General features: G+C 45.4%; 1 protein-coding gene across 2 annotated transcripts in view; it reads left to right on the forward strand.

The window, feature by feature from the left end:
- The window catches only part of AFAP1 (actin filament associated protein 1), a 131,618-nt gene that overhangs the window by 2,423 nt on the left and 115,177 nt on the right, over positions 1-14,018 (forward strand). Inside the window, exon 2 of one of the 2 annotated variants that reach the window (XM_011935395.1) lies at positions 11,093-11,221. In XM_011935395.1, the coding sequence (XP_011790785.1) occupies positions 11,095-11,221 (127 nt within the window). In that variant the 5' untranslated portion in view covers positions 11,093-11,094. Of the gene's footprint in view, positions 1-10,824; positions 11,222-14,018 lie in introns of those variants that run through there. The other variant, XM_011935394.1, reaches the window with a different exon arrangement.

Genomic DNA, 14,018 nt, shown 5'->3' on the forward strand with positions numbered 1-14,018 from the left:
CATTATTTTCTCATTAGATGTATTAATATGGTGAATATATCAGTAGATTTTCTGTCTTTCCTCCTCTCTTCTTCTTCTTTTTTTTTTTTTTTTTTTGAAGTAGGGTCTCACTCTGTTGTCCAGGCTGGAGTGCAGTGATGTGATCATGGCTCACTGTACCTCAACCTCCCTGGGCTCAGGTGATCCTCCCACCTCAGCCTCCTAAGTAGCTGGGACTACAGGTGTGGGCCATCACATCTGGCTAATTTTTGTATTTTTTGTAGAGATGGAGTTTTTACCATATTGTCCAGGCTGGTCTCAAACTCCCTGGCTCAAGCAATCTGCCAGACTACGCCTTCCCAGAGTGCTGGGATTACAGGTGTGAGTCACTGCACCTGGCCTGTTAGTAGATTTTCTAGTATTGAATCACCTTTGCATTTCTTTTTGAGATGGAGTCTTGCTGTGTCACCAGGCTGGAATGCAGTGGCTCTATCTCGGCTCATTGCAGCCTCCGCCTCCCAGGTTCAAGCGGTTCTCCTGCCTCACTCCTGAGTAGTTGGGATTACAAGCACGCGCCACCATGCCCAGCTAATTTTTATATTTTTAGTAGAGATGGGGTTTTGCCATGTTGGCCAGGATGGTCTTGATCTCCTGACCTCGTGATCCGCCTGCCTTGGCCTCCAAAAGTGCTGAGATGACAGGCGTGAGCCACCATGCCTGGCCTGCATTTCTAGAGTGAATCTCATTTGCTAAGGGCATGGTATTAATGTGTTGGCTTCTGTCTGCCAGTATTTTATTTAGGATATTTGCACTGATAAAAGTGGTCTTTGTTTTTCTTTTTTGTGCTATCTCTATTCAGTTTAGATATCACATTTATATTTGCTTCAAAAAAAAAGAAAGAATGTGGTTATTTTCTATGTATTTTATCCTCTGGAACAATTTATGTAGTAGCCTTGGTGTTTAAGGTTTAGTAGAATCCCCCTGTAAAACTACCGGGGTCTGGTGTTTTTTTTTTGTTTTTTTGTTTTTTTGTGAGGGTAATTCTGGTAAATTATTTTTTTCTTATGAAATTTCTTATGAAATTAATTACCTATTTAACCTAGTTTCAAGCGTATCTGCATCGAGCTGCACAGAAGAGTCTGTCATGACTTTTCTTGTGGAGGGTGTGGGACTTACTTTAGGACTTCATAGTTCCATAGTTTTAGAGGACAGGAGGTAGGGGGTCGTGTTTATTGACTGCATTCGTGGATCCCATGTCTTAAAGTGAAGTTCTAACAAGATGAACCTGTGCTAATAATGACGGTCGTAGTTACCACTGATGGAATGCTTGGCTATGCATGCGTGTTAGCTCATTTAGTCCTCATGATGATACTGAGATATATAATATCCAGCTCGCTTTAAGGATAAGATAATTTGGGGGGACTACTTACCCAAGGTCACACAACTAGGAAGAATCAGCTGGATGTGGATCCGGGTTTATGTGGTGACAGAGTCCAGGTTTCTTTTACTTTTTCTTTTTTTTTTGAGATGGAGTCTCACTCTGTCACCCAGGCTGAAGTGCAGTGGCACGATCTTGGCTCACTGCAGTCCACCACCCGGATTAAAGTGATTCTCCTGCCTCGGCCTCCCGAGTAGCTGGGACTACAGGTGTGTGCCACCACGCCCGGCTAATTTTTGTATTTTTGGTAGAGATGGAGTTTCACCATCTTAGCCAGGCTGGTCTCAAACTCCTGACCTCAGGTGATCTGCCCACCTCGGCCTCCCAAAGTATCAGGATTACAGGTGCGAGCCACCGTGCCTGGCCCAGAATCCGGGTTTCTAAGGAGCCGTGGAGGATGAGGGCCAAATGAATGGCGTTGGCAGGGACAGAATGATCAGGGATGGCTTCACCAAGAAATGGGATGTGAGCTGTGCTCACTGGCATTGGCAGAATTCGGAGGGGTGAGGGGAGGTCAGGGAGGTGATGCCATGTGGAGGTGCCTGGCAGGAGAGGTAGCCTTGACTCAAGTGGAGGGCACTGTCAGAGGGTCACCCCATGAGGGCCAGCAGGTTGGAGTGCTGGGGGATGAGTGGTGTAGACTAGACAGGGGAGCGGGGACATACAGAGGGCGCAGGAAAATTGGGAAAGTGCAGATACTGTTCCCACCCCCCAATTTAGATTAGATAATGGGGAGTTGCCTAGGTCTAGGTCCTGGGAGTTTCTGTAGTGGGTTAGGAATTTGAACGGAAGAACCATACGGGAAGGGTCACAGATAAAAATAGAAAGGAAATAAAAAGGCCACCGGCAGCTGTCTTGGTTGTAGCAAGGCCCTTGAGTGTAATTCAGGATGCAAACAGCAGTAGGTGTTCTGCACATCAGTGAAGTGTGGAGCCTGCGGGGAATATGGATGTGGCAGCCTCTGCAGAGCCTGTCGCCCGTGGCCACTTTCCCCGCGTTTCTCAGATGCAGCAGGAAGTGATGGGTGATTAAGAGTGTTTTCTCAGAGCCAGTAACAGCAGACATTTCTTTCTCGGGTTTGTAGGAGAGCAGAGACAGAGGGTGCTTTAGGCTCCTCACTCTTGCAGTTCCTATGTGAGGAAGACAGTTCCGTGAACAGCAAGGAACCCTTTGACTGGCGGTCTGGTCACCCCATTCCCGACTCTTACCCCTTTACCAATGCTTTGTGACTTCAGGCCACCTTTCTTCTCCGGGCCTCAGTTACTGCACTTGTGAAATAAAGGCATTTGGGGCCAGGTGTGGTGGCTCACACCTGTAATCCCAGCACTTTGGGGAGGCCTAGGTGGGCGGATCATCAGGTCAGGAGTTCCAGACCAGCCTGACCAACATGGAGAAACCCCATCTCTACTGAAAATACAAAAATTAGCCAGGTGTGGTGGCAGGTGCCTGTAATCTCAGCTACTCAGGAGGCTGAGACAGGAGAATCGATTGAACCCGGGAGGCGGAGGTTGCAGTGAGCCGAGATTGCGCCACTCACTCCAGCCTGGGAGACAGAGTGAAACTCCGTCCCCCCCCCCCCCCAAAAAAAAAAAAAGGCATTTGGGTCCCAGGGTCCCTCCTAGTTTTCAAATCCGTGATTGAGTCATGAAGGTAAATAAAGAAAATTCCTTTAAAGTAGTTTTGGTTCCCACAAACCATAAGCCGTTTCTTTGATTTTGTTGAAATAAATGAACTCACTGCCCAGCCTGAGCCAGAGATTTGCTGTAAATAGTGAAGGGATTGGTTAAGCAGGAAGTGTGTTTGCTTTGTTGGATTCTTTGTCTCCTGGGATGTCTAGTTCTACTTCTTGTTTCCCTTGCTTATTTAGGGTTGTGGGATACACTACTTGAGTGAGAGAAAGCAGAAAGGCTGGGCGGCGGGGCGCACGCCCGGAATCCCAGCACTTTGGGAGGCCGAGGCAGGCGGATCAGTTTAGCCCAGGAGTTCAAGACCAGTCTGGCAAATAGTGAGACCCTGTCTCTACCAAAAATTTAAAAAATTAGCTGGGCGTGGTGGTGCGTGCCTGCAGTCCCAGCTGTTTGGGAGGGAGAGGGTGATATGTGATCACATCACTGTACTCCAGGCTGAGCAACAGAGAGGACCCTGTCTCACAAAAGAAGAAAAAAAAAAAGAAAAAAAGGAAAACAAGCAAGCAAGCAGAGGATTAATTAGTCCAAAGAGGCCTTTTGCTAGGAAGAAGGGAGTTTTGCTCTTCAAATGCATAAAATATATCCAGAAATGCCTCCAGGTAATTTTGCCGTTGCTTTGGGAATGCTAAATTCTGTGGTGAGATCTTTTGTTTGGTGTGGGTGTTTGGGGAAAAACATTTCTTTTCTGGAATTCAGTGATTGATTCCTGTGTCCATGATGATGCCAGGCTGTGTTCGGTGACCTCGCCATTCTGTCCAGAACAGAACAGCAGGTGTTAGGGCTGGGGTGTGGAACGGAGGAGGTGGTTTAAGTGTAGATGTGACTCTTGTTAGCTTGCGGCCTTGGGGCAGCCACATCACCTCTCTTCATTTGATTCCTACCGTCTGTAATATCTCAACGATGATAAGATTGTGAGGCTCAGCTGAGATAAAATGCAGACAGTTATTTTGGATGTTGGAATGTGACTGCTTATTGTCCTGTGTGCAGAACCCTCTGGCCAGTCTTTGGGCAGTGTAGATGGGAGAGTTGAGTGGGCTGGGCCCTTGCTTCAGTCTTTCCAGTTCCCCGAGCCTCAGTTTCTCCTCAGTACATTGAGGAAGTTGGGTGAACTATCTATAGCTGTTCTTCCAATTCAGAGATTTCATTTTTTAATGTAAGAACTCTTAGTAAAATAATCATGTCAAACACCATTTGAGTAATGACCTTGAGGGATATACCGGGTGTAGCTCGCCTGTCCTGTGTGGTGGGAGATAGGTTATTTGAATGTAACCTGTGAGGGATGTAACCTAAGAGGCATTAGGAGCTTATTCCACTGAGACCAAAATTGAGAGAGTCAGTGTTATGGTATAAAAAGTAGTGACAGCTGGTTCTGATTCCCATTCTTGCTCTTATTTTTAACTGTGTGACCTTAGGCAAAAATGTAACCTTTCTTAGTATCAATTTTTCCACTTGTAAAATGGTGAAAACAGTGTCTATCTTGAAAAGTTACTGTGAAGATTAGTCAAGATATCTGTAAAGCACTTAGTCTATTGCCTGGTACACGGTCAGTACTTAACGGTAGCCAGAGTTTTCTATTAAACATGGGTAAGGAGCTTCAGAGGCCACAGTACTTTCTAGGGGAAAATAGGAGAGCCTGTATTGTAAAGGGAGATTTGGCTGGAGGCCCTGGAGGAAAACAAGGGCATGTGTTGTACTTGATCTTGGAGAAGCAGCTCCTCCTCTTGATGGAAGGTTAGAGCCTGTGTTGGGCAGTGGAAGGTGGATGGTGAAGATAAGTCTGGGGTGGCATAAGGGGAAGCCCACTCTCGGAGTACATCCATGGAAACTGGATCCGAATGCCTGGACTCCTGGATCTTCCAGAGAGCACAGCTGGTAAGCAACAGCAATAGCTCTGGAGGGCGGAGAGGAGACGTGGGTGTCCTACACCTGCTGCGTGTCCACAGACTGGAGTTGTACGATGCCACCCCCTGCTCAGGCACACATATTTCACCAGACCTTTATTTATAGGAAAATCTCCAGAGTGTGTGTTGGTTATTACCCTTAGATCTTAAGGGGAAAGACATGTTTGTATTAACAGTTTAAAATGGAGAATTGGTTGCAAGAACTTCCCCTCTTGCTTTGGCGCCGGGGTGAGCTTTTGGTACGCCATGCCCACCAGCCATGCGTGTTTGTGCTCACTGCTTCCGTGTATGTCTTCTGAGCACTTGGTTTATGTTGCACATTGTCAGGCACCGGCACAGATACAGAGACGCACCAGGAGCTGCACCTGCGTCCTGGGAACTGGCGATGTGGGCAGCCGGGCAGCGCAACAAAGAATTGTGCTACTCTCTAAGGTTACTCTGTAGCCTGTGTTGACATTGCTTGTTCATTTTCGTAATTTTTTTGCGAACTAAATTTTATTTGGTCACACTATTGCTCTTTTTAAATACAAAATGGATATAACAGCTCACCAGACTAGGGTTATCTCTGAAAACCATCTGTGGAATTATTATTATGAAATGGTCAAAGCAGGACTTTTGGACTCAGGTTTGAGTTCAGATTCTTACTGTGTTATTGATGTTCTGGCTGTATGACTGTGAGCAGATTCTCAACTGGAGAGGCTCGGTGACCATAGGCAACCTTTCTGTGTCTGCTTCTGTACCTGCAACATGGGATTAATAACAGTACCTGCCTTCTAGCAATGTTGTGAAGAGCACATGAGTTCGTGTATGTAACCGGCTTAGAACAGTGCCTGGCACTTGTAATTGCTATGTGAGGATTCGCTTAAAGAAAAGCGAACTAAAAGCTCACACTGGAGTTCTTATTCCTCTGCTGTAGATGGGGTGCAGTGCGTCTTCACTGTGTTCTTGTGAGAATCAAATGAGGTATCATATGTAGATGGCAGCTCAATGCCTTTCACAGGATCGGTTGTCAGAAAACGGTCATTCTCCTCCTCTAGAAGTCACTCATTCGAAAACCTCTGCATGCTTTCAGTGCACACTGTGCTGCTAGGCTGCTGTCAGGTGTTTGGAGATAAACACGGGATGACACCTGCCTTTAACCAGTTGACTAGCTGCCTTGAGGGAAAAAAACCCACAAAAACCCAAATAAACCTTAAGGTCACTAAGTATCCAGTAATCAGTGCAGCTGCTAAAAGAGGGATGGATTTTGGTAATTTAAGGAAGACTTCAGTGAGGGGGAGCCAACTGGGGTGTTTAATTAGAGAAGGCTGGAAGAAAGAGGGATGAGCATTAAGTATTTGGAAAAAGACTGTCAAGTAAAAAATATGGTTTATTTAGTCTGTGAAGATCCCAAAAAGGAGGAGCTTTTCTAACAATTAGAACTCTGCTATGGGAGCATTTCGCTTTCTGAGGCGCAAGAGAGCTGTGTTTTGAGAATCTTTTGGTTACAGTTTCAGGTGAACAGAAAACCACCCAGATTAGCTTAACAACACAGTGAAATGAAAATGTATTAGAAGGATACAAATATTTCTTGGAATTCAAGTGCAGTCCAGTTTTCTGAGTAACTAACAACAGGCCCGGGAAAGCCTCAGGAGCATGGTCGGTGTCTGAGATGCTTTCTGTCTCGCGGGGCTGCCTGCCTCTGAGTGTGCCAGCTTCTGAGGGTGTCACCTCTGTTTGTTCGTCCTCCGGTGCTGGCTTCTGTCCTTTGCACCCGTGTACTTGCAGTTGCCCTGGTTGCTGTCTTTCTACATTTTCCGTTCAAGAGACCACCCCAACCAAATCCTATTTCTTAGTCTTGAGGCAAAAGATAGAGGAATGGAAGATGTGACTGACCAGCTTGGAACTGGACTGTCCAATTAACCATAACCTAGTAGTGGGAGGCGGTGTGCAGGGCCTTGCAGTATAGCAGCGGTTGCTGAGAGTCCCCCTTGTGGTTGAGGCTGCTGTTCTCAGAGGAGAGGATGGGCAGGTACCTTGGCCAGGGCCATGACAAACTGCCAGGCTCTGGAGGGTTTTGTGCAGAGGCCTCATGGTCGCACTGTAGGGGGAGCACAGGTTTTAGGTGGCGGTTAGGATCGATGCATCCGTAGGTTCTCTTCCGATATTTCCATGCTGTTAGGTGGAACCCAAGCGAAATCTCTTTCCTTTTTAAATTAAACATGCATAGCATACATTTTACCTTTTTAACCCTTTTTGAGTCTAAAATTTAGTGTCGTTAGGTATATTCACCATCCATTTCCAGAACATTTTCATCATCCCAAACTGTTAACTCTGAACCCCATTAAATAATAACCCTACCTTCTCCCCACCACTAGCCGCTGGTAATCATTGTTCTACTTTCTGTCTCTATGAATCTGACTACTCTAAGTACTTCATGTAAGTAGACTCGTAATATTTGCCTCTTTTTGTCTATTTTAACGTAATATTTTCAAGGTTTGTTCGTGTTGCAGCATGTGTCTGAATTTTATTCCTTTTAGTGGATAAATCATATTTCATTGTATGTATATACCACATTTCATCTATCCATTCATTTGTTATTCATTTTCTACCTTTTGACTATTTTGAATAATGCTATCAGCCCCTCGTCCCACCCCCCCGCCCCCATTTTTTTTTGAGAGTCAGGGTCCCTATCACCCAGGCTGGAGTGCATTGACTCAGTCCTGGCTCACTGCAGCCTCGAACTCCTGGGCTCAAGTGATCTTCCTGCCTCAGCCTCTCAAAGTGCTGGGATTACAGGCGTGAGCCAACATGCCTGGTTCGTTTTTAAAGTATAGATGAGATTGCTTAGAATCAAGAAACTGTTTGGTTAATGAAAAAGACCTTAATAAAAGGCGTACTTAGTCTTACTTCTTCATTTCATAGAAGGGAAAATTGCCTAGCTGGGAACGGTGAACTGCTGGTGCCACATCCACCTACTTTAAGCTTATTTACCATTTCTGTCCCCCTTACCTAAAATGATGAGAGTCTTGGTGGTAGACGGCAGCCTCAGTATGGATATTTAATCCTGAAGGATGTTACAGACTTACAGAATAGTGGATTTGGCTGCCCTCAAACTTTTTTGCTTAGGTTTTTTGCATGAATCATTTTCATTATGCTTTTGTCGGTTGAGATGCATGACCTGTATGACTAACAATAGCTAAGTGATGAATACATGAATGAGGAGCTTAAAGTCATTGCCTACATCAGCAGATCTCAAACTTTTTGGTCTCAAAATATATTTTGAAGACCTTAAAGACCTTTATTTATGTGATTATAGCTGTAGGTACTTACCATACTAGAATTAAAATTGGCAAATTTTAAGATATTTATTCATTTAAAATATCAATAAACCTATTATATTAACATAAATAATATATATTTATGAAAAGTAACTGCATTTACCAAAACACGATAATTAGAAGAGTAGCATTGTTTTAGACTTTTGCAAGTATCTTTAGTATCTGGCTTAGAAGATAGCCGATTCTTATATTTACTTCTTCACTCAGACTGTGTGAGATATTATGGTGGAAGTACATGAAGAAAATCTGGGTTGGGCGCCATGGCTCACGCCTGTATTCTCAGCACTTTGGGAGGCTGAGGCGGGCAGATCACGAGGTCAGGAGATCGAGACCATCCTGGCTAAAAATACAAAAAAAAAAAAAGAAAAAAATTAGCCAGGCATGGTGGTGGGCGCCTGTAGGGCCAGCTGCTCAGGAGGCTGAGGCAGGAGATTGGCGTGAGCCCAGGAGGTGGAGCTCACAGTGAGCCAAGATCACACCACTGCACTCTAGCCTGGGTAACAGAGCGAGACTCTGTCTCAAAAAAAAAAAAAAGGAAAAAAGAAGAAAGTCTGACCTCCCACAGATAGGCAGTTGGAAAATTTTTCAGTAGCCTTTTTAGAAAATTATAGATGCCCTTTGATATTACACCAAAACTTGACAAGTGGCAGTTTCCTAACGGTTACGGTTAGTTGTGATGTGGCATCTGAAGCCATGCCATCCTCTGTTACATTAAAATATTTTAGTTTATTTTGCACTTTAGGTGGATCTTTTACCCATATATGATTTTGTAACATCATGGTTCACTGAGTTGTGCAGATCTTCCAAATAAATGTCAGCATTACATTATGCAATATAAATCACACTCGTTCGTGTCACTGCTGATCTCGTTAGAAAAACCTCAAGTATGAGGAGGCAGTAAGCGCCTATGGGGTGGATACAAAGTTTCAAAAATTCTTTTTCTACTTGGAAGCTCAACTTCTATTCTTGGCCACAAGTGCTGTCAGTTGTTTACCTTCAAGTGATGAGCTCATATGTTCATTCTTGAGGACATGTCTGCCAGGTACTCAAGTCTCAGTCATTGCAGTTTGCAGTAAAGATAGTACTGAGTACAACAGGTGGCTTCGGGTGGCTTGGAACTCAAACACTCACAAGAGTGATTTTTCTCTAGACGGCTGTGGGACTTCGTGTGCAGGAGGGCTTCATGTGTGCTTCCCATGTCATTCAGTGGGACGTTAAACAGGTGTGTCTTGGCCAGTGCAGTGGCTCACGCTTGTAATTCCAGCACTTTGGGAGGCCGAGGCGGGTGGATCACGAGGTCAGGATATCAAGACCATCCTGGCTAACACGGTGAAACCCCATCTCTACTAAAAATACAAAAAATTAGCTGGGCGTGGTGGCAGGCGCCTGTAGTCCCAGCTACTCGGGAGGCTGAGGCAGGAGAATGGCGTGAACCCAGGAGGCAGACCTTGCAGTAAGCTAAGATTGCGCCACTGCACTCCAGCCTGGGCGACAGAGCAAGACTCCGTCTCGGGGGGGGGGAAAAAAAAAGGGGTGTCTTCAAAGGTTGAGATTTAAGAAAAGCAATGATTTTTTATTGCTTCGTCAAAGACGAAGGAGTTTTTTTTTTTTTTTTTTTTTGGAAGGAGTCGCACTCTGTCTTCCAGGCTGGAGTGCAGTGGCGCCATCTCAGCTCACTGCAACCGCTGCCACCTGGGTTCAAGTGATTCTTGTGCCCCAACCTCCTGAGTAGCTGGGATTATAGGCACATGCCACCATGCCTGGCTCATTTTTGTATTTTTAGTAGACATGGCCATATTGGCCAGGGTGGTCTTGAACTCCTGACCTCAGGTGATCCGCCTGCCTGGGTCTCCCAAAGTGCTGGGATTACAGACGTGAGCCACTGCACCCAGCCCAAGTAGTTTTTTTTTTTTTTTTAACAGAACAAAACTGTTATGGTGAAGGATATCGTGACCGCTAGGATAGTTGGGTGTCACTGCCTTGATTTGTGCTAAGATGCTAGCAGTTTTACCCTGGCATTTACACCATTAATGCAGAAAAAGGTGAATAATGTCTTAGCATTCTGAAAATAGTTTGGGCCTTGCACCTTGGGCCTTGTGGGCTCCCTGAAAGGAGGAGTTTACATCCCCAGAGGCTAAGATCATCATGTACAAACTGCTGACCTAAGCCAGTATTCCAGTCTTGCGGGTATCAGAGGAAAAATCAAGGCGACCATTGTCCTAGAAGGAAAAGGCATGGTGGGAAGTCAGCACCTGAACTTGTATTTACACCGGCCTTGGCATCTGGCGTGCTCTGTACTAACTGCATAAACATGCTCGCAGTCGTCCTGGGCTGGAGCCAGCTTCACAAAAGCAGACCTGGGTGTTGAGTTTCTGAAGCCATGCTCTACTGGTTATTAGAAAACTCTTTGGCATTTTAAACTCCCTTCTCCTTCTTGACACTGAAATTTAATATCATGAAATTGACACCAAATGATGATGTCAGGCCTTTGGGTTGTGACACCATCTGTTGGCAGCCTGGCTTTGGAGCTTCTCCCAGTTGAATTTTGCTGCCTTAAAGCAGAAGGGAAGGCGTAGTGCATTTGTTAAGAAGAAGATGCTTGAATCTTTTAGTGGACCTGCTTTCAGCAAACTTGTTTTTTAGGTCAGAATACCATATCCAGTGATCAAGCTAAACATGAAATGCTTCGAGTAGGACTCAGCATTCGTACTTAGATATTTACAAATCACTGGGTCTAATAATACCCTTCTTCCCTTTTGTTGTCAGCGATGGAAGAGTTAATAGTTGAACTTCGTCTCTTTCTTGAACTCCTGGACCATGAATATCTAACCTCAACTGTCAGGGAGAAAAAGGCAGTGATAACCAACATTCTGCTGAGGATACAGTCATCCAAAGGTGAGTCTCATTCTGGCGCCTGCTTTTTCTTCTTACAGTGTCTTGGCTTCTAAACCGTCTTTAATTTTACTATCTTTCTAAAATATATTTATTTGTTCTTTAACTTACAAACTTATTTATTCATCAGGTTTTCATTGAGGGTTTACACTTGTGCCAAGTTCTCTGTTGGCCTCAAGGTGTAGAAAGATAAAGCTTTGAAGGAGCTAATGGAATCGTGTGTTGGGAGTCCCCAGGGCAACCCCAGTGTTTGGAGATTACCTGGAAGGACTCACCAGACAGGTGGTTCTTCCTCATGTGCAGGATGCACTGCAGCCGTAGTGAGGATGCACAGCCCGACTGGCAGGTCGGAAGGGAGAAGACACAGGCGGAACGTGCAGGAACCTATAGGCCAGCTTCTGTGTGCTCTGTCCCTCCCACGAGGGTCACACAGAGCACACTCTCTCCTCAGCAATAAAAACGCAGCAAGCTCTGAGTGATGTTTTTGTTCAGGCTCGTCAGAGACTCAGTGCCCAGGGTTTTTACTTGGGTCTGGTCCTCTAGGCACCCTCTGCCTAGCACACACCAGAATTCCAGGACAGGCAGGGTTTCAGCACAACCGTGTTGTTTACATAAACAGTACAGGCACAGGGAACCACCCTTGTCCATCAGGGAATGATGGGAGCACTTCTGAAATCCACATTCCCAGAGGCCAGCCAGGGCCAGCCTTGCAAGCAGGCCCCTCTAGAGAGAGCAGCCTTGGGTCTGCTGTGTCATCTCTTTCATGCACAGTGAGTAGGACAGAAAAACAGGCAATAAGAAAGCCTGCTACGTGCTGCTGTGGAGAGCCTCCGAGCCTCATGAGAGCACCTCAGAAGTGAGTCCACACCAGTTGAGTGAGAGACTGGGGCGTTGGAGGGTCCGAGGGGCAGTGCCTGGATGATGTGATGTGAGAATCTTGAGGACTCTGTGGAGATAATCTGCTGGATGAGATGGAGAATTTTTCTTTTCAACCTTTTTATTGAGATGTGATTCACAGGCTATGCACTTCACCATTTAAAGTGTACAATTCATTTGTACTTTTATATGAATTCTCTTAGTATATGAAGCCATGTATGACACGATTAGATTTGCATTCTGGAAAGCTCACCTGGCCAGTCTGGAAGATGGGCTGAAGGATTTGGTAGCAGTTTGAACGTGGGTGGCTTGGGGAAACCTGGGTGGGCGATGGGGCCTGTTACTCAGATGAGAAAGCAGGATAGGGACCCTATTCTGAGGCAACATGAAATATTAACTTTTTTTTTTTTCTTTGAGACAGGGTCTCACTGTCACGCAGGCTGGAGTGCAGTGGTGTGATCACTGCTCACTGCAGCATTGACCTCCCAGGCTCAGGTGATCCTCCTACTGCAGCCTCCCTAGTAGCTGGGACTACATGTGTGCACACCGCAACACCCAGCTAGGTTATTTGTGTAGCTGAGTGTTTGCCATGTTGTCCACACTGGTCTTGAACTCCTGGGCTCAAGCAGTCTGCCCGCCTTGGCCTCCAAAAGTGCTGGGATTATAGGCATGAGCCACTGCGCCTGGCCTGAAATGTTCACTTCTGAAGTAATTTTGTTACTTCCCTGCTCAGACTCTTTCATCTGTCAGCTGCCTCTGGTCACAATCAGACTCCTTTGGCCATCCTGCAAGGTCCTTTGTCATAGGTGGTTATGAGTATGAACTCCACAGTTAAACTGGCTTTTTGATTCTGGCCCTACCTGTTACCAAACGTGCAACCTTTCACAGGTTACTTACGCTTTTTTTACTTTAGTTTCCTCCTTGTAGAAAAAAGTGCTAATGGTATTGACCTTATGGGATGTTGTGCAGATTGAATGAGATGATATCAAATATTTCAAAAGAGTGCCTGATGCATAGTAAATATGTCAGCTATTGATGACCGTTTGCTTTCCCCTGATTTCCTGTCCTCTCTTCCTCTGCCAAGTGAGCTCTGGCACTGGTCTCTTCATGCTTCCTTCTGGATGAATCTCCTGATATTTTTCAATTCATGAATTCTTTCTTCAGCTCTTTAATTTGCTTTAGACCTATCTATTGATTTTGTGTATGCATGTGTCATTTATCCTTTTCCTTTCTTGCTTTTGTTTGTTTGTTTGTTTGTTTGCAGTTCTCTACCAAAGTTCTTTTCTCCATTGCAGCTCCTGGGGCTCAGACACTGGGTCTTCTCGTGTTTCAATTCCTGGCCTCTAGCGTAGTGCTGAACCCATTATAGGTGGTCGTTGTTAAGTCAGTATTTTTACAGGTCTTTCCAAGTGAGTGTTAGGCATATAAAGAGTACTGTGCCCAAATTAAAACTTGTTTCTCCCTTTTTCCTGCCTGCACTGGTGTCGTGTTCATCACCTTTCCTAGTAGTTCCTTGTGTGTGTATTTGTCTTTCCAACTTGAATATGAGTGCCCAAGAGGTGTGAGCTTGTATCAGTCATGTCTTCCATAAAGTATGGCTGTTACAGTATCTGACTTTAAGAAGATACTTAATAAAAATTTATTGATTCCCAGGAAGGTGTCTATTCTGTTACTACATGGGTGAGTCCTGCCTGCCCTGAGCAGAAGTTGAGAGGGAGCAGCTTTCCCTTTGAGACGCAGCACATCGCTGAGGAGCATGTCCCCCATTTCCATCTATGAGTGCTTTCATTCGTTTCTTAGCTTCCCTTCCCCTTCCCCTTCCCTTTCCCCTTTCGTTTCGCCGTCCCTTTCCCTTTTCCCCTTCCCCTTCCCTTTCTCCTTCCCCTTCCCCTTCCCTTTCCCCTTCTCCTTCCCTTCCCCTTCC

Source organism: Colobus angolensis, unplaced genomic scaffold (genome assembly GCF_000951035.1).
Source record: "Colobus angolensis palliatus isolate OR3802 unplaced genomic scaffold, Cang.pa_1.0 Scaffold143, whole genome shotgun sequence".
In the NCBI taxonomy this organism is placed as follows: domain Eukaryota; kingdom Metazoa; phylum Chordata; class Mammalia; order Primates; family Cercopithecidae; genus Colobus; species Colobus angolensis.